Below are 24,393 nucleotides of genomic sequence, written 5' to 3'. Positions count from 1 at the left end.
CAATTGCAGCAAATTAAAGCCACCTGCCCCGGGGAGAGGAATGGGATTCCAGCACGTGGGGAAGGTGCTGTGGATGTTGTCACCAGGGGCAGTTTGGAGCCTCCAAACCTCTCGTCACAAAGATGGTTTTCATTTTTAACAACCTCCCAAAAAACCCCCTGAGAGGGCAGAACAAAGGCTTTGCTCGTCTTTTACTCGCACTTATTAACTTCGGGGTGTTGGTTTGTCATTAGAAGACTCTTTAGATGACAAAGAGGGACTGAATGTGTCAAAATGGCACGGCGAGAAGTGACCTGAGTGTCACTTGGGTGTGTGGGGGTAGCTGGGGTGGCACTTTTAGCCTAAAAATATGAATTTACAGAGGAATATTCCAGCAGAATCGGTCAGGGATGTCCAGCTGGTCCTTTTGGGGTTCAGGCTTTTGGCTCAGGATTTCTGCAGCTTCCATTCCTTCCCGACCAGAGTTTTGTGTGGACAATCTTTTTATTTTATATATTTTATATCTTTTAACCTGTTTTCTGACCCTTCCCGGCCGCAAAGTCACAGTTTCTGTAGCCAGTGACAATCATCAAGGTCCGAGTCACATCTTCCCAAACCGGGCAGGAATTCCTGTGGATTGAGGAGAATTAGGATCACTTCCAGCACTGAGCAAATCCCACGCCGGGGGAAGTCACATCGCGAAACTATCCCAAACGCTTTGAAATTCCTTTGAAGCCTAAGCAGCCTCGTCCATCCTGAGGTGTTCCCAAACAATTGTTAATGATTCGGGAGCAGCAGCCAAGGCTGACAAAGCCTTATCTCGGCAGCCCCCGCGCTTGTTATCTCCCCTACGGAGCCGCAGCAGGGCTCCAGCTGGGTGAGTTTTGGAAGCCGGCAGGCTCGGCACGGCCCGGCTCCAAAACATGTGCACAGCTGATTATTTCCAAAGCCTTGAAAAACTTCGCTTAAAAAAAAAAAAAAAAAAAAAAAAAAAAGAGGGAAAAAAAAAAAGTTACAGGGCTCGACACTGCAAAAAATGGGGTTGGCAGACGCCTCGGAGCGGGGAAACCAAGCGGGTGCGAGGGCAGTGTGCGGTGGGTGGTGGCGGGGGGTGACCCGGAGGCGAGGGTCGCGCTGTCCCCCCGCTGTCCCCCGTGTCCCCCCCCAACATGGCAGCAGCTCCCGCCGCGCCCCACGTGCGCCCGTCCCGCCGGCGCGCCTCTGACCCCGCCCACCGGGGGCGTGGCCACACTCCAGCTGCGCCACTCGGGCTTCTGATTGGTTACAGCCTGCTCTGACCACGCCTCCCAGCGCTGCCGGCGCGGCGGTGCCGCTCTCTGATTGGCTGTCTCTCGGCGCGGCCCCGCCCCCGGCGCTCGGGGCTCGGCGCGCCCGGCCGGGAGCTCCGCCAGTTCCCGGCGTCCCGCGGCCGCGGCGGAGCGGCGGTGGCTGCAGCGCCTCGCTCCGCCCGCGCCTCCCTCCTTCCCTCCCTCCCTTCCTTCCCTCCTTCCTTCCCGCCCGGCCGGCCGGCTCTGCAGCCCCTCGTGCTCCCCCTTCCCTGCCCCTCCGCCCCGCTCGCCCAGCCGCGGCCGCCCCATGGAGCTGCTGTGCGTGGAGTCCTCGCCCCGCGTGCCCCGCGCCGGCCGCGACCCGCGCCTGCTGGGGGACCGGCGGGTGCTGCAGAACCTGCTGAGCCTGGAGGAGCGCTACAGCCCGCGCGTGTCCTACTTCCAGTGCGTGCAGCGCGACATCCAGCCCTACATGCGGAGGATGTTGGCCTTCTGGATGCTGGAGGTATTCCCCGTGCTCCGCGTGCTGGGGGGCGCAGGGGTGCAGGGGACAATCGAGGTGACAATCCAGGGGACAGTCCGGCGCTGATGTCCCCTGTCCCAGGCACGCAGGGTGAGGAAGGCGCTTTGCCCTGGGCTGTGCTGGAAGGTGTGATTCTCCCCTGCAGGAGGTGCAGGAACCCCCCGAACCCACAGCTGAGAGATCCCCAAAATCTCCGGGCAGCCCCGGGGCTGGTTCAAGGGGGAAATAATACCTTTACTATGGACTTCCCTAAATGAAGAATTAATGCGGCTCTCTGCAGGGTGGAGTTGAGCGTGGGGAGATCTCACGGTGGGGTGGCAGGGAAAAGAATAACGATTCTGCAGGGATGAGTCCTGCCTGCCCGCCGGCCGGTGCTGCGGGAAGAAATCATGAATATTTTCATTCTTCTGCCAAAAGAAATCACGAATATTTTCATTTTAAAGGGCATTTCCCCCCCTTGCCGTTACCCTGTTCCTGCAATCCCCTTCTCAAGTAGGGTCGGTAGACAAACACCACTTTGGCGGCGAGATGACAGTGGCGGTTGTCACGACCTGCGTGTCATTGTCCCCGTGGCCGGGGCTGGCAGGAGGAGGAGGAGGGTGGTGTTTGCTGCAGAATTGAGGAGAAACCGCAATATTTTTATGGTTGTGTCGAGAGAAGGAAGTTCAGTGTGACAAGTGCTGTGATCCCGGTGGGAGATAACAGCGCGGGGCTGACATTCGGAGCTGCTGGACCCTGCTGGTGGCTCAGGGAGGGCGACTTGGGGACTCTTGGGTGCTGCCATCCATTCTCCCGGGCTGCTCCGGGTGGGATTGCCGGGATCCTGCTCTCCAGCTGGAGCTGCTCCTTCCCTCCAGAGCTCCCCAGGGCAGGAGGTGGCAGCTTCACCGCCCAGCTGGCACGGCAGAAATTGGGCCAAATCGGGCAATTTCAGCTTTATTCGTGCTCTCTCTGGAGCCACACCTCAGCTCTGCTGCTTCCCGCGATGCCCTGGGGTGTGATTTTGGGGCTCCTGCAGAGCCTGACAAGTGTCAAACACCAGCCTGAAGCCGCAGCAGGCTCTGGCTGCTCCTGTGCTCATCAAAACCTCCCTTTGCTCTGCTCTGCTCTCCCTGCCAGGTGTGTGAGGAGCAGAAGTGCGAGGAGGAGGTTTTCCCGCTGGCCATGAATTACGTGGATCGTTACCTGTCCTCGGTGCCCGTGCAGAAGAACCACCTGCAGCTGCTGGGGGCTGTCTGCATGCTGCTGGCCTCCAAGCTGAGGGAAACCATGCCTCTGGGCGTGGAGAAGCTCTGCATCTACACAGACAACTCCATCACAGCCCAGGAGCTCCTGGTGAGCACCTCGTGCCTCCCTTCTGGTTCTATTCCTGCTTTTCTGGTCCATTCCCTCTGATTTTCCCTCCTGCTTGCCCTGCTGGTGGAGGTTTTTCCATCCTCCCCATTTTTCCATCCTCCCCATTTTTTTTTCCATCCTCCCCTGGGAAGGAGAATTGTCCTCTCCTGGTTTAGAGGAAGCTTTCTGCACGCTGAGTAACTCCATCAGAATGGGATTGCCACACGAAATTTTCTCAGCCAAATAGATCCAGTTCATCCAAAAAAAAAGTCCAAATCGGCTCATCAGTTGTAAGGCAAAAAAATCATCAAGGTGCTGAAAAATAATCACCAGGTGATTTTTTTTTTTTTTTTCCCTGAGATCAGATGCCTGCAGCTCCCTTGCTCTACCTACCTGTGCTCTGCATCATCTTCCTTTGCCTTTGATTGTTACACTGCAAACCTACAGCAGAAGTTTTTCTGAGAAAAGAGGGAATCAAAAAAAAAAAAAAGGCACTGGGCTGTGACACTCAGCTGTCACACTGAGCTGTCACTGCGGTGACATCTCCACTGTGACATCTGCGAGGCTCCAGGCAGCTCTGCCTTCCCCCAGCTGCAAAAAAAAAAAGGGGGAATGTGGGAGATTTCACTTCAAATTTGCCTTCAAATCGAGTGTGAGGTGCAGAACGAAGGAGCAGAATGGGCTGGGAGGGATTTCTGAGCTGCTGAGGTCACTTGGGGCTGACAGTGCTCCAGGCTGGTGGGAATGAGTGGAATTCCAGCTCTGCTCCTCCATTCCTCCCATCCTGCACCCAGAAAGCAATATTCTGAGGCTCTGAAAAGCCAGATGTGTGCTGAGAGTGATGAAACCTCTGAGCTCCCAACCTGGGAGCTCAGCCTCAGCCACCAGGGAGGAAATGGGAGAAAAACCCCTTTTTTTGGGGGCCTGGGGAGGAAAGGGTCACCTCACCTCGGTGACAAAACACCCCTGGGGACCGTTGGCCTCGGGGAACTTCTCGGGGTTACTCATCACCTCATTCAGAAGCTGATTTTTTTCGGGTTGGGGCGATCAGAGTGTGATCAGAGTGTGATCAGAGTGTGATCTGTCCTCCCCTAGGTGGGCAGTGAACCCACAGAAACTTTCAGGTGTGACTCGAGGGCTCTGCTGGGAACTGGGGAGCTCTGAGACCAGCCTGGTTTTTTTACCAAGGCTGGGGAAAATCCCTTCCCCTCCAGAACCCTCTGCCCCGAGCCATTCGTGGGTGCTGATTGCCTTAATTAGCCCTCATCAGCTGCTGATGAGGGATTGGGATGCCCAGAGGAAATTTCCTGGGATGCTGAATCCTTTCCCCACCCCTGTGGATCAGCAGGAACATCCCAGGATCACTAATCAAGCACCTCGTGGGTCTCACTTGGGTTCCATTCTGATTTATTTGGTGATTTTTTGGGGAGGATTTGCCGTGGGGAGCAGGGCAGAGCATCCCTGGAGATTTCCCCTCATTCCCAGAATCCAGAGGGAATTCCTGCCTGCTCAGGCTCTGTTTTATTCCTTCCCCCCGAGGTTTTTCAGCAGGAAGCTGTGGTGCTGATCTTCCCTTCCCCTTCCTCCTGGGAGCTGCAGGAGGAAAACTCTGTTTTTACCCTATTTTTTTCTCATTTTTCCCCCATTTTTTCCTGTTTTTTTTCCCTCTGATCCTGCAGGTCTCAATCCTGGAATTCTCCTTCCTTCCCCTTTTTCCCCCCAGGATCCTGAATTGCTCTTGGATGCTTCTTGCTTCCCTCCAGAACCAGCATGGATGAAAATGGCTTTATTTTGGGGGTCAAAAATCCATTTTTGGGGGGTCAAAAATCCATTTTTTGGGGGGCTTTTCCAGGCAAGCTGGGTCCCTTTCTCCTTTCCCAATGGGAATGTGAGAATAAACTGTTATTTATGGAACCAGCCTGGCCCTGAGGGAAGGGACTGGGAGATCCCTGGGTGGGATTTCCCTGGATTTTAGCCCTTTTTGCAGCACATCCTGCTGAAACAAACAGGGATTGGAGGGAAAAGCCAGGGATCTGTGACAGATTTGCACCGACTTGAGGGAGTTAAATCAGATTTCAACACCCTGGGGCTGCAGCTTCCCCTCTGTGTCTTTCCCAACGCCCTGGAGCAGGGTGGGGACAGCAGGGCCAGGGAGCTTCTTCAGCCCTGCAGGACAATGGGGACATCCTGGCCTTCCTGCCCATGGCTCAGGGCCAGCCTGGAGGAAGTTGGCTCACATTCCCGGGGGCTTTGCTTCCTCCTCCTCCTCCTCCTCCTCCTCCTCCTCGGGATGCTTGGCACCAGCTCAGCCCTTCAGAAAGGACACAGAGCCCTGCTGGAGTTATTCTGGGGGAGAAGGAAATGATGCAAGGAGGGACTTGTCCCTTTGGAGGAAGTTGGATTTCCGTCCAGGCTGTTATCTGACCCACCTTGCTTTTTTTTTTAAATTTTTTTCCCCCCTTTTAGTTTTTTTTTTTCTTATATTTTTAGTTTTGTTTTTAGGTTTTTTTTCTCTCCTGGGCAAGAGGGGCTTCAGCTGCTCAGAGCTTGGGGAGAGCAGCTGGAAATCACCTCCATCCTCCTGCTTTGGCTTGGCTTGGAAATCTTGTTTTGCCGAGGGAAAAAAAATTATTCCCTGGAAAAAAATATTCCCTGGAAAAAAAAAAACAACCCAGGAGCCTCCAGGGAGAGGATGAAGGGACAGCAGAGAGAGTGAAAATCAGGGAAATCAGAGCTGAGGAGACAGAGATGTTCCCTTGGGACTCTGCAGGGTTTGTGTTTTCCCTTCTCGTGGCACAGATGGAGCCATTCCTCCATCCGGGGTTGTCACCTGTCCCTCCACACCCCAAACTCTGCTCAGAGTCTGGAAATCTGGTGTTTGTCCCACATTTTCCATGTGCAGATGGATTTTGGTGCTGCTGCAGGGGTGGGAGAGCAGCTTCCCCCTGTGAGTCACCTCAGGAGTGTCCCCAAGGGTGTGACAGTGTCAGGTGGGGACAAAATCCTGAAATTTGCAGGGACAAAATCCCTGAAATCTGCAGGGACAAAACCCCAGAAACTGCAGGGACAAAATCCCAAAATCTGAGGGGACAGAATCCCAGAATCTGCAGGGACAAAATCCCAAATCTGCATGCTCTGCCAGAGGACTCTGCTCACCTGGGCAGAGCAGGGAAAACGATGGGAATTTTCCTTTTCCTGCCTCCTTTTTTTTTGTTCCTTTCCTCTGGAATGCAACCTGGAGACATCAGCCTTCCAGGGTGGGATGATTTCCCCCTGCTGTGTGATTCCCACCCCACAGAGCTCTGCCCTGGGGGGAAATGATGAATTCCCAGCACCAGGAGGATCCCTGGGATACACTGGGATGCACTGGGATGTTCTGGGATGCTCCCAGGGATGCTCCAGGATGCTCCCAGCCCTTCCCCGGGGAAAGTTCCCTCAGGCTGGGGAAACAAAGCCACATTTCCCACTTTTCCTCCTCCTCTCCATGGCCCAGGCAGGGCTGATTCCACGAGGTGCAGAACAAAATGCCAGGAAAAGGATGTTTGCTCCACAGGCCTGGCTGCTGTTGTCCTGCTCCTTGCACGGATCCAGAGGGAGCTGGCAGAGGGCTGGGCTGGCAGGAGAGGCTGCTCTGAGTTTGGGGCTGTGGGATGGGGATGTTTCCTGGGTCAGGGAACAGGGAAAACGAGGAATCTGGGCCTGGGATGGAGCTGCTGGATCAGGGATCATGAGGAGAATCCCTGTCCAGTCAGATCTGCTGGGACAGGGATAACAAGGATAATCCTTCTCCCTGGGATGGAGCTGCTGGAGCAGGGATCATGAGGAGATTCCCTGTCCAGTCAGGGCTGCTGGAAGAGGGATCATGAGGAATCTGGGACAGACCTGCTGGAACAGGGATAACAAGGAATCTGAGCCTGGGATGGAGCTGTTGGATCAGGGAGGAGAATTCTGTCCAGTCAGGGCTGCTGGAACAGGGATAACAAGGATAATCCTTCTCCCTGAGTCAGATATGTTGGGATTCTCATGAGGACAATCCCTGTCCCTGGGACAGACCTGCTGGATCAGGGAAAACAAGGAATCTGGGCCTGGGATGGAGCTGCTGGATCAGAGATCATGAGGAGATCATGAGGAGCAAAAAACCTTTTAAAACATCTAAAGGAAGTAGTGTAATGTAGTTTAGAGGCTAGACAAGGTAAAAGTCTTGTTAGTCTCTAAAAAATGGGGGAAATGATGCCTGATGGTTTTTTGTCCTTTACACCCTTTTTACACCCTTTTTACACCCTTTTTACACCCTTTTTACACCCTTTTTACACCCTTTTTACACCCTTTTTACACCCTTTTTATCCTTTCCCATTCCTGTACTTTTCACTCCCTATATCTTGGCCCACATGTTTATAACCCTTGAACTCTAGCCTAGTTCAGGGAGAAAAAAGTACAGGAATGGGGAAGGATATAAAGTGTATAAAAAGGGTATAAAAGTATAATGGAAAAGGACAAAAACCCATCAGGCATCACCTGTCCCTGGGTCAGTTCTGCTGGAACAGGGATCATGAGGAACCTGGGATAACCCCAGTCCCTGGGATTATCCATGGCCAGGAGCAATCCCAGCCCCAGAGAGGTCTGGTGGGTCTGGAGCAGCTCCTTGGGGCAGAACATCCCAGCAGGGTGTGGTGATGATCTCTGTCACAGCCTCTGGTGGCTGCCAGCAGCTGGAGTGGCTCTGGGGGGATAAAATGAGGGTTGGGATGTGCTGGGAGCTTCCTTAGGGTCAGAGATCCCTTTGGGATGTGCTGGAAGCTTCCTTAGGGTCAGAGATCCCTTTGGGATGTCCTGGGAGCTTCCCTTGGAGCTGGTGATCCCTTTGGGGTGTGCTGGGAGCTTCCTTGGGGTCAGAGATCCCTTTGGGATGTGCTGGGAGCTTCCTTTGGGGTCAGTGATCCCTTTGGGATGTGCTGGGAGCTTTTATTGGGGTCAGAGATCCCTTTGGGATGTGCTGGGAGCTTCCCTTGGGGTCACTGACCCTTTGGGATGTGCTGGGAGCTTTTATTGGGGTCAGAGATCCCTTTGGGATGTGCTGGGAGCTTTTCTGGGGTCAGAGATCCCTTTGGGATGTGCTGGGAGCTTTTCGTGGGGTCAGAGATCCCTTTGGGATGTCCTGGGAGCTTCCTTGGAGCTGGTGATCCCTTTGGGATGTGCTGGGAGCTTCCCTTGGGGTCAGAGACCCTTTGGGATGTGCTGGGTGAGGAGGGAGCTGCAGGATCAGCTCTCCCAGCCCTCTGGAGCCCCTGGAGGGTGACAAGTGGGGACAGAGCCCTTCCCAGTGTCCCTTGGCTGCTTGGCAGCCCCAGGATGATCTCTTCCCACTCAGGACATCCCACACCTGTGGGATGATCCTGATCTCCCCTCTCTGCCCCAATCCCTCCCCTGGAGCTCCTCACCCTCTGGAATTCTTTCCCAAGGCTCCTTCCTGCTTTTATCCCACGGATTTGGCTCTGAAAAGCTCCCCAGCCCGGCAGGATGAGCAGCCATGGGGGAGGTGGGAGGCAGGAATGGTTTTCCCGGGGGAAAGTGGGGTTTGGGAGGGGCAGCTCGGGGTCAGGGTGGGGTTTGGGGCAGGTTGGGCAATGCTGCTCCTTTGAGCAACCCCGAGTGGGTTTGTTGTGTAAGGGGAAAGGAGGGAAAGAAAAAAAAAAAAAGAGAAAATTGAGAACTGAGTTTAGGGAAAGATGTCACTTCCTCAAATCCAGCTGGTCTTTGGCACCTCTAATGCTCAAATTTGGGGGAAAAGGAGATTTTTTGCCTGGCAGGGTGAGGTCCTGAGCTGGGGACAGCTGACCCAAATCCCACCCTCAGCTCCTGAGGAAATCCCTTTCCCAGCAAGGCCACTGTCACCTCCTTCTCGAGGACAGGAAGGACCTGGGGACACCTTTCCAGACCCCCAGCCCAGATTTGCTGCTGATCCCCATGATGGGAGTAAAATGGGCTGGAAAAATCATCATTCATGGCTGGGATTTGGGGGAATTGGGATCTGCAGAGAGCAGGTGGGAAGGGAAATAATCCTGGAAATTCACAGCTCTCCGTGGTGGTGTCACAGCCAGAGGTGACAGCAGTGACAGCTCCACGTGTGTGGCCTCCCAGTTGGATCCTGCTGCCTTGGCAGAGCAGAGATCCGAGGGATTTGGGAATCTTTGATGGGATTTGAATCCCAAATTCCGTGCTGAGGCTCCAAATGGGGCTCCTCTTGTGTCCACCTGAGCCTGGCACCTCCTGGGGGATTGTCCCTGTCCCTGGCAGAGCCAGGAGGGGCTCAGGAGCTCCAGCTGGAGCCAGGCAGAGCTCCCAGCCTTCCCACCATCTGCTCCCAGCCTGGTTGAGATCCCAAAAATCCTTGGAGGGAGGTGTTGGCAGCCCCTGAGGAGCTGCAGTGGGTGTTGCTGAGGCTGTGGATTCTCTGCTGGGCACAACTGGAGACTCTTTGGTGGAAAAAAGATGGGAATTCCCTGCCAAAAAGCTGCATTCCCAGCCTGGGAATTCCCTCCTGCCTCCAGGGTTTGCAGGGCAGGGTCACAGCCCCACAGGCTCCTCTGTGCCCTGAATGTCACCCTGAGCTGGGTTGGTCTGGATGTGATGTCTCTCCTCAGGAAGGGATGTGGGAATGGTGTTCCTATTGGATTTTTCTCTCTCCCTGCTCTGGATTTCCCTCTTTCCCTGCTCTATTTTTCCCTCTGTCCCTGCTCTGTTTTCACTCTATCCCTGCTCTGGATTTAGCTCTCTACTCTGGATTTCCCTCTCTCTCTGCTCTGGATTTCCCTGTCTCTGTTGTTTTTCCCCTCTCTCCCTGCCCTGTTTTCCCCTCTCTCCCTGCCCTGTTTCCCCTCTCTGAGCTGCTGCACACAAGGACTGCCCAGTCCTAATCCCTGGAAAGAACAAACCCCATTTCTTCCTTCCTCCTCAGCGCTTTGCCCAGGGCTGGAATTATCCAACATCCCCTCTTCCCTTCCCCTGGGGTGTCCTGAGTGACCCCATAACGCCCTGTCCTGCTGTCCCCACAGCACTGGGAGCTGCTGGTGCTGGAGAAGCTCAAGTGGGACCTGGTGTCAGTGATTGCCAACGATTTCCTGCCTCACATCCTGCACCGCCTGCCGCTGCCCGCCGACAAGGGCGAGCTGGTGAAGAAACACGCGCAGACCTTCATCGCCCTCTGCGCCACTGGTGGGTGCTGGGGTGGGGTCCTGGCCTTTTGTGGGAGCTGTGGGACACCTGGGATGGGATCCTTTCCTTTTTTGGGAGCTGTGGGACACCTGGGATGGGATCCTCACCCTTTCTGGGAGCTGTGGGACACCTGGGATGAGCTCTGCATCTTTTTTGGGAGCTGTGGGACACCTGGGATGGGATCCTTGTCTTTTTTGGGAGCTGTGGGACACCTGGGATGAGCTCTTCATCCTTTTTTGGGAGCTGTGGGACACCTGGGATGGGATCCTTGCCTTTTTTGGGAGCTGTGGGACACCTGGGATGAGCTCCTCACCCTTTTTTGGGAGCTGTGGGACACCTGGGATATGATCCTCACCCTTTCTGGGAGCTGTGGGACACCTGGGATGGGATCCTTGCCTTTTTTGGGAGCTGTGGGACACCTGGGAAGGGATCCTCACCCTTTTTGGGAGCTGTGTGTCTGCCTTCTTTCCACTCAGAGCCATTCCAGGTGGCATCATGGTCCTGTCCTGGTGGCTCTGAGATGCCAGGAGAGCAGGGCCACATGCCAGGCTCCTGCTGTGCCCGTGGGAAGGTGTCCAGGCCTGAATCCCAGCTTTTCAGGCCCAAATCCCAGCTTTTCATGCCCGAATCCCAGCTTTTCAGGCCCGAATCCCAGCTTTTCAGGCCTGAATCCCAGCTTTTCTCAGCCTCTCCCTCAGTTTCTAGAGCCACCTCACGTTGGTTTCTCCCAAAGTCCTGGCCTTGTTCCTTCATCCCAGTTTCATATCCCTCCATCCCAGTTTCTCCCTGCCCAGCTGCAGAGCCTCTTCCAGAGGCCCTGCCGAGCTTTTAGGGGAAAATCCCCATCCCAAATTCTGCCTGATCCTCACTAACAGTTTGTCCCTGTCCCTGTGGTGCTGCAGAGTACACCTTTGTGATGTACCCTCCGTCCATGATCGCCACGGGCAGCATCGGCGCTGCCATCCACGGCCTGAGCCTGTCCCTGAACGGCTTCAGCGGCGAGGCCATCACCGAGCTGCTGGCCGGCATCACCGGCACCGAGGTGGTGAGTGGACACTGGGGATGGCACTGGGAATGGCACAGGGAATGACACAGGGAATGACACCAGGAATGGCACAGGGAATGACACAGGGAATGACACCAGGAATGGGACAGGGGACATTGCCTCCCCCAGGGGATGACACCCAGAATGACACCAGGAATGGGACAGGGGACATTGCCTCCCCTGCTGCTCCTGCTCACAGGAAGGATTTTCCATGGAGGGTGGAACAGCTGCCCCAGCAGGGTGTGGGATTTCCCCCTCTGGGGACATTCCAAACCCACCTGGATGGTCACTGCCCCTTGGATGGGCTGCCATCCAACCCCAAACATTGTAGGGTTTCTGTGGAATTGTGGTCTTAAATCAGTTCTCTCCCTGGTTTGGGGAGAAGCAAGGCATGTGGGATGATCCCAAGCACAGCCCGGGCAGGGCAGGGAGGGCTGGCAGCCTTTGAAATGCCACACAAAGGGCAGGATCTGTTCCCTGCCCGGGCAGGTGCTGGCAGGATCGGGTTCAGGGTGTGGGATTGGGGACAGGGACACGTCAGGCTCAGCATCTGCTCCCCTCAGTGTCCGGTTGCAGGTGCTGGGGGGAAAGGGGGGCATGAAACCTTCCAGGTTTGGGGACATCAGGATTGGGAGGGGAGCAGGGACAGGGATCCTCTTGGGCTCCCCAGGTCTCTCCAATTGGGAATTTTTCCTCTCCCCTTTGATCTCCTCTCCTGCCCGGGGTTGGTTTCACTCCCCTGACAGGACCTGGGTCAGGAGTGGCTGCCACGAGGCTTTGTCCCCGCGGGAGGCTCCCTGTCCCTTTGTGCAGATGGAATTTTTTTGTTCTCAGGAGCCTTTTTGAAGAGAGAATCAGTGCAGCCACCTGCTGCCAACCTGCTGAGGGTCAGGGCTGGGCAGGGGACAGGTGGGAAGCAGGGAGGAGCTGAAATGGAGCTCAGCACCCTCCTGTCCCTCCCCAGCATCTGCTGTGCCCCCCTGCCCTGGATCCACATCCTGCAGGATCCTGGGATGTGGCCACAGCGTTTTGGGCTCCCAGGGGATCTCCTGGGCTCAGCCTGCCCTGCCTGTGGTGCTGCTGCTTCTCCCTGAGTGTGGCCCTGTGGTGTCCCCAGGCTGTGACTCAGTTTCCCTCCTGGAGGAGCAATTCCCATCCCACAGCTCCCAGACCCTGCTGGGAACGCAGGGATGGAGCTGCAGGGCTGGGCCAGCTCTGTGGCCAGCGGGAAACTGGCTCTGTGTTGCCAGGCTGGCTTTGGCATCTTGGCCAAAATGGCCAGTGGAGAGCCCAGGATGGGTGGCCATGGGGATGGAGAGACAGGGATGGGCAGCCTGGGGTGGACTGGTCATTATGGTGGAGAGAAGAGGGATGGACTGGCCATGGGGATGGAGAGAATGGGATGGACTGGTGTGGGGATAGAGAGCCCAGGACTGGGTGGCCATGGTGAGGGAGAGTCTGGGGAAGGTGAAGGAGACCTGGGGATGGACTGGCCGTGGTGATGGAGAGAAAAGGGCTGGCTAGCCATGGTGACAGCCTGAGATGGACTGGTCATGACGATGGAGAGCCCAGGGATGGAACTGGCCACAGGGATGGACAGCCTGGGGATTGACTGGCCATGGGGATAGAGAGCCCAGGGCTGGTGGCTGTGGTGAGAGAGAGCCAGAGATGGACTGGCTGTGGTGATGGTCAGCCCAGGGATGGTGCTGGAGAGCTGGGAATGGACTGGCTGTGGTGATGGTCAGCCTGGGATGGTGCTGGAGATCTGGGTGCCCATGGTGATGCAGAGCTGGGTGTCTGTGGGGCCAGGGCAGTGCTGGCAGCAGCAGGAGGAGGAGGAGGCAGCGCTGAGGGGAAGCTGGGGAAGGAGAGCCGAGGATGGGGAGCCGGGCGTTGCTATTTTTGCTCGCCACATCCTCTGTCAGTTTCTAAGAACTGCAGGCGGATTCCTGGTAAGAGATTTCGGGGTGTGACAATGTCCCGTGAGGTGCAAACTGTCACCGAGCCGGGCTGGGCTGCTCCGCTGTCCGAGTGGGAGTTTCCTCCTCTGCTTACAGCCTGTGGGGGAAAAACCAGAGCAGGGTTTGCATTTATGGCAAGGGAAGGCTGCTCTTGGCAGCCCCCAGCGCCTGCTGCGTGTGTCCCCAGCCCTGGGGAGTGTCACAGAGGGGACAGGAGGGTGACAACCTTGAGAGCAGCGTTGTTTTCCCAGTGTGGATGGGGTCGGGGTAGGAGCACCTGGCAGATTTGGGGTCAGAGAGGGTCCTGCTGCCTCAGGGGCACCCGGCAGAATATCCATGCCCAGCTCTGCTGCAGGAATGCTGAGCTGGAGGGGCTCCGTGCTCCAAGGACAGCCTTTTCTCCTGGAGCTGGGAAGTTCTGCCCTGCCCTTGCCGTGCTGCTGGAGCCACACCCTGCCCCGGGGGGCTTTGGGAAGCTCTGCTGGACACAACATCCCTGCAGAACTCCACCAGGGAGGTGGGGGGAGGACACCAGAGAGACCCAGAGCCCAGAATGGCTGGAGATGCCCCTGGATGGAGAAAAGCTCCTTTTCCCAGCTGCTTTGGGGGGTCAGGGATGCAGCCCAGCAGCTGCTCCGAGCTTTCCCCTAAACTCCCAGCCCCGAGGAGCACAGCACTGATGTCTCTGTGTCCCTCCCTGTCGCAGGACTGCCTGAAGGCCTGTCAGGAGCAGATCGAGGCTGCCTTAGCCGAGAGCCTGAAGCAAGCATCGCAATCCCAGCAGGAATTCAGCGCCAAGGCCGCGGCGTACGGGGGCAGCCAGCCCACCAGCACCCCCACGGATGTCACCGACGTCAACCTGTGACCAGCCCGAGAGCCTCAGCCCCTCCTGGACACACCCCCAGCTCGCCGCATCCCCCCACCCTCCCATCCAGCGCCTCCCAGGAGCCCTGCCCAGGCTGGGAATGTGGAGAGGGATCCGGAGCTGCTGCAGGGGACCGTGGGGGTGTCACAGGAACGCTGGGGACAGAGAGCAGGACGCTGGATGAAGTTGGAATTGTTTCTCTGTTGGTGTTCCGGGCTGTTCACAGTGACTTCAGCCCCGTGAGGGGCAAAAATCATGGAGAGCCAGCCTTGCAGGAGCCAAATCCTCATCACCCCCAGCTCCTGCGGGGCTATGGTGCTCATGGAGCAGCTGCTTGGTGGCCCCTCGGTCCCCATTGCTTCGTGCCACATCCCCACGGCTCCGGAGGGAAACTGCAGCTGCTTCTGCTTGGAGAGGAGCTGCGGGGCTGGTTGGGTGTTGCTGTTGGGTGTGGCATTTCGGGGAGGCGCTCCCCATCCGTGCCTTGCGAGGGGCTCAGGTTCGGGCGCCGTCCCCTCGGCTTTTTGCTGGCCCACGGAGGCTGCTTAATTTATTGTTCACTGCTGGGAAATGGGGAGGGAGGAGAGCTGGCGTTCCTCGGGGTGTGGCTCTCCCCTCCTTCCCAAAAAAAGTGCCTTCCCCCTTCGCCCCTTCCCTGGCTCCCTGGGCTTTGGGAGACTCTCACTCACTCGGAGGCTGTTTGGTCCTTTTGGTAGCTTAGGCATCAGACTAGGATTTAAGGAAAAACCTTTTGAATGTGCTGCTATAGTCTGGGATGCATCTCCACTCTTCCAGGGCAGGGATTTGGGATCCGAGCTGCCTCCTCAGAGGGTGGGAAAAACTTTGCTGCGCACTTGAGTTGGGAAAGCAATTACCGCATTTTTTTTGTATTGTTGTTGTTGATCCTGTTAGGTTTTTTATAAAAAAAAAAAAAAGTGTTTTAAAATGGGAAAAAAAAAATAATGCTGCTTTTTTTTCTATGAGAAAAACCTTTACAGAGTGGAATTAACCAGGAGAAGCCGGAGACTCCGCAGGAATGGGAGGCAGATGCTGCCTGGGGACCTCTGGACATGTGGCTGTTGTCCTCCCGCGGGGGATGTGACAAAAAGAGGTCGAAATCTTCCTTTTTGGATGCCACCAGCCACACAAAAATCAGGCGGAAAAAGGTGGGGCTGCTGCTCCCCCCTGAGGCTGCCTCGTCCGGAAAACCACGGAGCCACTGCCTCCTGCTAGCAGGAGGGCTGGGACAGAGCCTGGCTGTGCAAAAGGAAATGTGTTTCAATTTTTTTATATCTATATATATAAAAGAGTTTTTAATTTAAGAGTAAACTGGTTTGGTGTTCGCTCGCATGAGTCCCGCTGCCGGGAGAGCCAGAGAACCCCATGGTGTTGCAATAAAGGATTTTAAACAAGAATTGGAGGCTTGAGGGTTTCCTTGTGGTGTTCCCAGGGTGGAGTTGGGATCCCTCAGGGATGGGGATCCCTGAATTTCTGGGATGGAATGGGGAGAGGGCAGGCAGGACCCTGAGGGACAGCCAGGGATGGTGATGGATGAACCAAACACCTTCCTGCAGGTGTGGTGCCACAAGAGCAGAGGCAACACTTTGTTCCCAGGAGATGGGAAGGGGACAGGCACTGGAGCAGCTCAGGTGGTGACAAAAGCCTGCCCAGGGCGCCTCTCGTGCTCACCAGCCTGTGGCTTCGAAATAACAAAATCAGGAAGTCACAGAAAAGGCTGTGGTGTGTGGGGACTGAGCTACTGCTCCTGCTGCAGGAGAAGGTGACAACTCCCAGAAAGAGGAGGCAGCTGCTCCTGGCACTGCTCACAGCATGCAGCAGCAGCTCCTCTCCATGGGCCACACCTGCAGGAGCTGCAGGGCACAGACCCGGCAGTGTCACCTGCAGCAGGTCCCAGGGAAGCACAGCCTCATGGAAAAGTCTCCCTGGCTTTTCCAGCACAGTGCCAGCAGCAGGCCAGGCAGGTGGCCTGGGCCAGGTGAGGACAGTGGCCCTGTGGCTTCAGGAAATAAACCCTGGGGTGCTTTGAGTGTTTGGGGAAAAGCCCTGGGGCAGGGAGTTCCAAAGGCTGGAGGGGACAGGGACAGGCCAGCACCACACAGGGCAGACCCAGCCCTGACTGCCCGACATGGCTCCAGTTTTATTTCTAAATACAGGAACAAGCCAAAGTGTCCCCATGCTGGTGGCACCAGGATCCTGGCTGGGCCAGGGGCTGCCCTGCCCCGTGATGAGCACCACAGGACACCCAGTCCACTCTGTGGGCACAGTCTGATCCCAGTGACTGCTCGGAGCGGCAGGATCCACGATGGACATTCCCGATCCAGGATGGACATTCCCGATCCAGGATGGACATTCCCAATCCAAGCTCCCATCCCAGGCTGCAGCTCCTCCATCCCGCAGCTCACTCCATGGCCACGGGCTGCTCTCCCTCCACATCCCTCGTCTTGGAGTTCATCAGCTCGCGGCGGATCTCAGGCGAGATCTGCGGGTGGCTGTGGAACTTGAGCAGCTCCAGCAGCGCCTCCTTCTGCTCCGAGGACAGGTCCTCCTTGTAGCGCTGGGCCAGGGCCAGCAAGCTCTGGTGCCACAGCACGGGCAGCAGCCGCTGGTCCGTGCGGAAGGCCAGGAAGTGGAAGACCAGGGCGTCGAGCACGCGGAAGGGCAGAGCGTACTTCTTGTCGATGAGCAGCCGCAGGAAGATGCTGTTGGCGCCGCTGTACTGCATCTCAGCCAGCTTCAGCAGCGCCGCGCTGCGGGGACGGCACGGGGTCAGGGACAGGGGGACAAGGGAGGGGTGAGGGGTGAGGGGTCAGGGACAGAGCCATGGGGACAAGGGAGGCGTGAGGGGTGAGGGGTCAGGGACAGAGCCATGGGAACAAGGGAGGGGTGAGGGGTGAGGGGTGAGGGGTCAGGGACAGAGCCATGGGGACACAGGAGGAGATGAAGGGTCAGGGGACAGAGCCACGGGGACATGGGAGGGTGAGGGATCAGAGTCAGAGCCACAGGGACAGAGGAGGGGTGAGGGGTCAGGGACAGAGCCATGGGGACACAGGAGGAGATGAAGGGTCAGGGGACAGAGCCACGGGGACATGGGAGGGTGAGGGATCAGAGTCAGAGCCACGGGGACAGAGGAGGGGTGAGGGGTCAGGGACAGAGCCACAGGGACACGGGAGGGTGAGGGGTTAGGGGACAGAGCCACGGGGACACAGGAGGAGATGAGGGGTCAGGGAGTGCTGGGCTGGAGCCAAGGGGACCAAGAATGGGCACAAGAGGGGCCAGGTTGGAGCCACAGTGACCAAGGATGGAGCATGGCAGTCAGCGGGGCTGGAGCCATGGGGACCAAGGAGGGCTTAGGGATCCGAGGTGCTCCTCAAGGTCCCTGAAGGAGAAGCTGTGACCCTCCCAGCCCCTCATGGCCTCACCTGGAGTGCAGGACGGGGATGGAGCACTTGGTGAGGATGCTGCCGATGATGATGGCCTCCCTGAGCGTGCAGGTGCCCGACTCACACAGCGGGATGAGGATCCCTGGGAATGGGGACAGTCAGGCACTGACCACCTTCACCCACAGGCACAGCCCTGGGGCTCAGATCCTCCCTGATCCCAGGAAATCACCACTCCCTGCCACACCACAGCCCCTCAGGTACCCAGCCAAGCCCCAGAGGAGACCCTGCAGGACCCCTACCCTTGAACCAGGCTGCTGGCTTGAACAGAGCCTTCTTCAGGGCCATGTAGAGGTGGAAGTTGAGCCTCTTGTACTCGGCGATGTCGTCGCGGATCCGCGGCAGCAGCACCAGGTTGTAGAAGCGCTGGGCCATCCTCTCCTTCAGGTTGGAGGAAAATATCCTGGGAGCAGCAAAACACGAAGGGATGGATGAGGAAAGGAGGCCAAACAGGGAGAGGTTGGTGTTTGGTAAATCTGATTCCCATCATGGGAAGAAAAAGCAAGGAATCCCATGGCAGAGGCTGCCTGAGGTGACCTCACCTGGTGGCCTGGTACATGGCAGCAGCTGTCCACGTCTCTGGCTCGGTGATGTAGAGGATCTGCTCCCAGTTGGACAAGGCAGGAATGATTTTAAATGCCTTGGGGAGCTTCCCACTCCTGTACTTGGACAGCACCTTCAGAGACAGGGACACAGAGCAGGCCATGACCGTGGGCACTGACAGCAGGGACACCAGCGAGTTGTCCCCTCCCTCAGCACCTCAGGGTGGCTACTGTGGGTTCAGCTGCTCCAGCCTCACCTCCCTGACGCCCCTGTAGACCTCCAGCACACGGGGATCGAGCTGGGGCATGGGGCAGCCCGAGAGCTCCGACAGCGCTGTGTCCACCTCGGTCTGCTTCTCCGTGATCTTCTCCATGATGATGTCAGCCAGGGTGCGCCTGGGGACAGCACGGGATGGGGTCAGTGGGGGACAGGGGGGGCTGGCAGGGGATGGGGGCGAGTTGGCATCTGTGTGGGGCCGACAAGGGATCAGAGGGGGAATTAGGGGTTGCAGGGGGATGACATGGGATAGGGATTGAGTCGGGGGCTGACACAGGATGAGGGGCGAACCGGGGGTCGCACGGGTCTGACACGGGATAGAGGCTGAGTCGGGGTCCGTGTAGGGAAGCACCCCCTGCCCGGTGCAGCCCCCTCCTCACCTCAGCGGCGGGTTCTTGTTCATGAACATCTCGATAGCTTTCTCGTCCTCGGGGTCCACCTCCACCTCCCCGCCGTAGTCCCCGCTCCGTCCCGCGGCCGCCGCCGCCTTCTCCAGCGAGGGCCACTCCTCATCATCCTCCGAGTCCGAGCCGGGACCTGCGGGGAGCGCCGCTGGCTCAGCCCGGGGCTGCGCAGCCTCGGGGGTCCGGGGGGGTGCCGGGGGGTTCCGCGGGGCTCACCCAGAACCGCGCTGCGCTGCCGGGGTGCTGCGGGCGCTCCGGGGCCGTGCTCGGCCTCCAGCTCCTCCTGCTGCCGCCGCGCTTGCTCCAGGATGCGCCGGGACAGCCGCGCGTCCACGAACTCATCCCCGCCGCCATCCCCGTCCTGCTCCTCCGCCCCGCCGGGACCGCCGCGCCTGCCCCGCGCCCGCGGAGCCGCGTCCTGCAGGATCTGCTCGGCCAAGGGCAGCGCCGGGGCAGGGCCGGAGCCCCGTGCCCGCCGGGCCTTGGGCATAGCGGGGGGATCGGGGGGCGACCGGCACCGGGAAGCGACACGTGGGGTCTGTCCCCGCCTTTTCCGGGGGAGCTCCGCCTCTTCCCGGTGCTGCTGGTCCCGCCTGTTCCGGCGGCGGCACCGGCACCATGGGGGTCACCTGGTGAGGGCGGGGGGCTCCCGGACGGGCACCGGGGTGGGGGATGGCACCGGGATGGGCTCCTGGAACGGGGGTGCAGCACTGGGATGGGCTCCTGGAATGGGGGGGCAGCACTGGGGTGGGCTCCAGGGAAGGCGGAGGGCGGCACCGGGAGGGGCTCCCGGCGGGACAGCCCCGGGGACACGGGGAGGGTCTCCGGGTGGAGGGTGGGGAACAGTCCCAGGGTCGCGGCCGGCGGTGCCCTGGTGGGTGTGTGACTCCCGGTCCGTGTCGCAGCGTGTCGCAGGTGCCGGTGGCCGAGGGCAAGAGCGTGCAGCAGACGGTGGAGCTGCTGGCGCGGCGGCTGGAGGCGCTGGGCGCGGACAAGCAGGGGACGTTCGGCGTGGACTGCGAGACTTATCACACTGCGGCCGCACTCGGCACTCAGGGTCAGCCCTTCTCCTCGCTCCTTTTTCCCTTTTCCTCTTTTCCTTCCCGTCCTCTTGCTCCTTTTCCCTTTCTCCCTCCTTCCCAGCTTTCCCTGGAAGTGTTGAAGGGATGCCTGGATGTGGCGCTGGTTGATGTGGTTTAGAGGTTCAGGGGTTACAGTGGCAGTGCTGGGCTGAGGGTTGGGCTGGATCATCCTCAAAGTCTCTTCCAACTTTGCAGATTCTATTATTCCACAATTCCTTCTCCTTCCTTTTCCTTTTTCTCCTTTTCCCCTTTTCATTTCCCCTCTTTCCCTCCTTTTCTCCCTTTCCTTTTCCCTTCTCCTTCCTTCCCTCTGGATTCCCAGCTCCTTTACAGGCACTGAGCCCACACAACCCCAGGCTCTGCTCAGCCAGTGTTCCCAGACAGATCCATTGGAAGCTTCCAGAGCAGCTTTTTCCTGCTTTTTTAGCAGCTGGAACTTGGAGGAGAGGCTGAGCCCAGGCTCCCTCCATGCCTGTGGGTGGTGGGTGCTCCTGGGGTTCTCCCCTTCACCTCACCCCAAGTCGTGCTGGTGTTTTATCCTGGCACTGCCGAGGATTTCTTTTTCCCTGTAAATCTCCACAAGGAAATCCAAGCTATTCCCTGCACCGATTTTAATAAATACATGAGGGTTTAAAATCTCATGGAATCAAACCACGGAGGACAAAGGCAGGAAGAGGAGCTGCTTTCAGGCAGGAATGTTAGTTTTCCAGCCAGGTTTCCCTCGCTGTCATTCCAGGGCAGACAGGGAAGCTGATGTACGTCATGCACAACTCCGAGTACCCCCTGAGCTGCTTTGCCCTCTTCGAGAACGGCCCCTGCCTTGTGGCTGACGCCAACTTCGACACCCTCATGGTGAAGCTCAAGGGCTTCTTCCAGAACGCCAAGGCCAACAAGATCGAGAGCCGCGGCACTCGCTACCAGTACTGCGACTTCCTGGTGAAGCTGGGCACTGTCACCATGGGCCCCAGTGCCAGGGGCATATCCGTGGAGGTGAGAGCCCTTTGGGAAGGGTGGGGAATGCCAGGACAGGCAGGGAAATTCCACAGGGCAGGCTGGAGGTGGAGGGTTTAGGGGTGAGCTGATTGTGGATGTCTGAAGGGAGCCAACGGGGAAGATGGGGAGAGGTTATTTATTTATAACAGCCTGGAGTGGTAGGAAAAGTGGGAATGGCTTCCCACTGCCAGAGGGCAGGGATAGATGGGATATTGGGAAGGAATTGGAACATTCCAATTGTGAGGGTGGGGAGTGTTCCCAGGTGGAATACTGTCCTTCCTGGCAGTTCAAGGGGTCAGGGATGTGTTACCACATGGAATTCTGCCCCTGCCACCAGCTGCAGGGCTCTGGGCTGTGTTCCCAAGAGGAACAGTCCTCCCTGGCAGCTGCAGGGCTCTGGGCTGTGTTCCCAAGAGGAACAGTCCTTCCTGGCAGCTGTAGGACGGTGGGGATGTGTTCCCAGGTGGAATTCTGCCCCTGCCACCAGCTCCAGGGGTCTGGGGTGTGTTCCCAGGTGTAATACTGTCCTCCCTGGCAGCTGCAGGGCTCTGGGCTGTGTTCCCAAGCAGAACAGTCCTCCCTGGCAGCTCCAGGATGGTGAGAATGTGTTCCCAGATGGAATTCTGCCCCTGCCACCAGCTCCAGGGGTCTGGGGTATGTTCCCAGGTGGAATTCTGCCCCTGCCACCAGCTGCAGGGCTCTGGGGTATGTTCCCAGGTGGAATTCTGCCCCTGCCACCAGCTGCAGGGCTCTGGGCTGTGTTCCCAAGAGGAACAGTCCTCCCTGGCAGCTGCAGGGTTCTAGGCTGGGTTCCCAGATGGAATTCTGCCCCTGCCACCAGCTCCAGGGGTCTAGGGTTTGTCCTCCGTGGCAACTGCAGGGCTCTGGGCTGTGTTCCCAAGCGGAACAGTCCTCCCTGGCAGCTGCAGGACGGTGGGGTTGTGTCCCCAGGTGGAATACTGCCCCTGTGTGATCGCCAACGACTGCTGGAACCTGCTGATGGAGTTCATGCAGAGCTTCATGGGCAGCCACACGCCCGGCATCCCCTCGGTGTTCGGCACCAAGCACGACAGCGTCTACAGCCCCGGCGACACCATGGTGCAGTACATGGAGCTCTTCAACAAGATCCGCAAGCAGCAGCAGGTCCCCGTGGCTGGCATCAGGTGAAAAAGATTCCCTGGAGCTCCTGGACTGCATGCCATTTGCTGCCTGCCCAGCTGGATGAGGAGTCACGCCAAAATGGGGTTTTTTCCTTCCTGGTGTCTTTCCCCTTTTGAAGTTTTCCGGTGCTGGGTGTGTTTCTGGTTGTCCTGCACAGTTTGGGATTATTGGATCTGTGGTTCTTTGGACAGTGCTTCGTGCAGGGAATTGCTGTTAATCCACAGGGAAAAGAGAAATTCCAGCCAAAAGCAACGTGACTTTAAACAGCTGCAGGAGACGTCTCTTAAATTAAAGAGAGATCTCTTAAATATCTTGTTTTTTTATACCCGTATCAGTGTTTTTCTGTATTTCATCACAATAGAATGCTGGATTTTGGGAGGAGGAAGCAAAAAGGAAAAGGCTGATTTGTGGCTTGATTTTCTGGCTGAGAACTGCTTTTTTTTAAATATGATTCTCTGATTATCATGTATACCTGCAAACCTAATTAACAGTTAGAGTGCTCAGAGCTTTTAGTTGTGAGCATTTAATAAATTTAATCAGCACAGGGCCCAGAAAGAGGTGCTTAATGAGCCATAAGAAATGGCACAATGTCCTCTAAGTGTGGCAGAAATTCCAACACACTGAATATACTGGATTTTTTTGCAACTCTGAGCCCCAAGTTCATGACTTGTGTGGGACTGTTAACGTTCAGTGGTGAAAATTCAGGCTGCTGTTGTTCCACATAGTTAAACTGGGAAAACTAAGTTTTGTAGGGATGGTTATTCCTGTCCTGTTTCCCATTACAAGCCTTAAGGTTTAAAAAAAAAAACCCAAAAAAAAACCCTCTTAATGAGCAGATTAGTCATGGTGAATGTTGGTAATGCTTTGTTAATTCCCCGAGACTGCTCCGTAACCAGAAATGTCCAAACTCTGCTCACGTGCCTTAAAAACATGGGAAGTGTGTGCTGAAATCCCTGGGGATTTCTGGGCTTTTATTAATACATTGTGCTGTTCCTGGAGTTATAAAAAGGGACCCCTGGAGCCACGTTCTGCCTTTAATTAACCCCTTGACGTCAGTGGGTTTCCACAGACGTGAGGATGAGGAGGATTTAGTCCTTCGTGTCCCAGCAGAGCCTGTTGCTGCCTTCTGGGAATGAGGGAATCAGCTGCCCCACATGCCTCCGGGGCTTTTTACTCTCTTGATGGCCAAAATTACTCTTTTTTCCATCTTATTTGCTGCAAAAATCCTTATTTTGCCAGTCAAAACACTGTTTGGAAGGTTGTTTTCTTATTTTCTTGAAGAGGTGGCCACACTGTAGTCCTGTACCACCACGGATCCTTTTTTTTCTGCTTCTGCACCTCTCAAAACTCTCTTGTCAATGTTGTTTCATCCCCTAAATTGAAGCCTGACCTAGAGGAAACAGGGATTTTGGGAATGGGTGCATCACTCTTGCATAGTTTATTATTTTTATTTATTTATTTAGATAGGTGATGTTACCAGGGTCACAAGTGATTCAGTGACAGCAAGTCCCAAGTCTTGCTGCCACCCCAGGGGGGTTTTTGGGGCTTTTGTTCTGTTCTCGTGCTGTGGCATTTTGTTAATCTCACAAAGAGAGCGAGGATGGTTCATCTCCAGTTTTAATTCTTAGACATTACAGACTCCTTGCAGCCATGCCAGTGTGGATTTCCGTGCAGGTATGGGGTCAAAACAGGCCAGGCACTGGTGCCACCATCACCTCGGGGTCCCTGTCACCTCAGGGGCCGTGTGGGGTGTATCCCCCACTATCTCAGGTTCTCCATCACCTCAGAGCCTCCTTGAACCTTCCCCATCACCTCAGGGACCCTACCTCATCACCCGAGGGTCTTCATCACCTCAGAGCCCCAGAGCCCCACCTTGGTCACCGCCATCACCTCAGGGTCCCCGTGGGCTGTCCCCTCATCACCTAAGGGTCTTCATCACCTCAGAGCCCCTCTGCCTCCCCCATAACCTCAGGAACCCCTTAAGGTGTTCCCCCATCACCTCAGGATCTTCATCACCTCAGAACTCGCTTGCCCCCCTCATCCCCTCAGGGTCCCCATCTCAAGGTATCCATCACCTCAGAGCCCTCACAGCCTCCCCCTTGGTCACCGCCATCACCTCAGGGCCCCTCTGCGCTGCCCCCTCATCAGCTCAGGGTCTTCATCACCTCAGAGCCCCCCTGGGGTGTCCCCTCATCCCCTCAGGGTCCCCATCTCAAGGTATCCATCACCTCAAAGCCCTCACGGCCTCCCCCTTGTGCCCCCAGCAC

At 56.9% G+C, this 24,393-nt stretch overlaps 3 protein-coding genes across 3 annotated transcripts; 2 read left to right on the top strand and 1 right to left on the bottom strand.

Annotated features, from left to right (window-relative positions):
• The first annotated feature begins 1,121 nt into the window (after positions 1–1,121).
• CCND3 (cyclin D3) lies at positions 1,122–15,624 on the top strand. The gene is made up of 5 exons (XM_085082805.1): positions 1,122–1,773; positions 2,911–3,126; positions 10,179–10,338; positions 11,241–11,383; positions 14,051–15,624. Exons 1-5 carry the CDS (start codon positions 1,576–1,578, stop codon positions 14,207–14,209), a joined length of 876 nt encoding a protein of 291 aa, XP_084938931.1. The 5' UTR covers positions 1,122–1,575; the 3' UTR covers positions 14,210–15,624.
• A 723-nt stretch (positions 15,625–16,347) lies between these two features.
• On the bottom strand, positions 16,348–19,389 carry BYSL (bystin like). Its single transcript, XM_085082802.1, has 7 exons — positions 19,107–19,389; positions 18,867–19,023; positions 18,467–18,605; positions 18,210–18,343; positions 17,910–18,070; positions 17,650–17,752; positions 16,348–16,977 (listed from the first exon to the last, which is right to left on the bottom strand). The coding sequence occupies exons 1-7, from the start codon at positions 19,378–19,380 to the stop codon at positions 16,629–16,631; spliced, it is 1,317 nt and encodes a 438-aa protein (XP_084938928.1). The 5' UTR covers positions 19,381–19,389; the 3' UTR covers positions 16,348–16,628.
• Positions 19,390–19,424: 35 nt separating this feature from the next.
• MED20 (mediator complex subunit 20) lies at positions 19,425–22,524 on the top strand. The gene is made up of 4 exons (XM_085082806.1): positions 19,425–19,522; positions 19,796–19,947; positions 20,709–20,962; positions 21,917–22,524. Exons 1-4 carry the CDS (start codon positions 19,509–19,511, stop codon positions 22,130–22,132), a joined length of 636 nt encoding a protein of 211 aa, XP_084938932.1. The 5' UTR covers positions 19,425–19,508; the 3' UTR covers positions 22,133–22,524.
• The last annotated feature ends 1,869 nt before the right edge of the window (positions 22,525–24,393 follow it).

The sequence above is a fragment of the Lichenostomus cassidix genome, chromosome 26, assembly GCF_008360975.1.
Source record: "Lichenostomus cassidix isolate B80296 chromosome 26, HeHo_3.0, whole genome shotgun sequence".
NCBI classification, from domain to species: Eukaryota; Metazoa; Chordata; class Aves; order Passeriformes; family Meliphagidae; genus Lichenostomus; species Lichenostomus cassidix.
The sequence above is the reverse complement of the archived record's forward strand: the minus strand, read 5'-3'. Positions and strand labels throughout refer to the sequence as shown.

Coding starts and splice junctions, on each gene's coding strand:
- CCND3 (XM_085082805.1), top strand. CDS start 1,576: ATGGAGCTGCTGTGCGTGGAGTCCTCGCCCCGCGTGCCCCGCGCCGGC. Junction 1,774..2,910: donor TGGCCTTCTGGATGCTGGAG/GTATTCCCCGTG, acceptor TCTCCCTGCCAG/GTGTGTGAGGAGCAGAAGTG. Junction 10,339..11,240: donor CATCGCCCTCTGCGCCACTG/GTGGGTGCTGGG, acceptor GTGGTGCTGCAG/AGTACACCTTTGTGATGTAC.
- BYSL (XM_085082802.1), bottom strand. CDS start 19,380: ATGCCCAAGGCCCGGCGGGCACGGGGCTCCGGCCCTGCCCCGGCGCTG. Junction 19,024..19,106: donor GCAGCGCAGCGCGGTTCTGG/GTGAGCCCCGCG, acceptor CGCTCCCCGCAG/GTCCCGGCTCGGACTCGGAG. Junction 18,344..18,466: donor TCTACAGGGGCGTCAGGGAG/GTGAGGCTGGAG, acceptor CTGTCTCTGAAG/GTGCTGTCCAAGTACAGGAG.
- MED20 (XM_085082806.1), top strand. Junction 19,948..20,708: donor GGCCGCACTCGGCACTCAGG/GTCAGCCCTTCT, acceptor CTGTCATTCCAG/GGCAGACAGGGAAGCTGATG. Junction 20,963..21,916: donor CCAGGGGCATATCCGTGGAG/GTGAGAGCCCTT, acceptor TTGTGTCCCCAG/GTGGAATACTGCCCCTGTGT.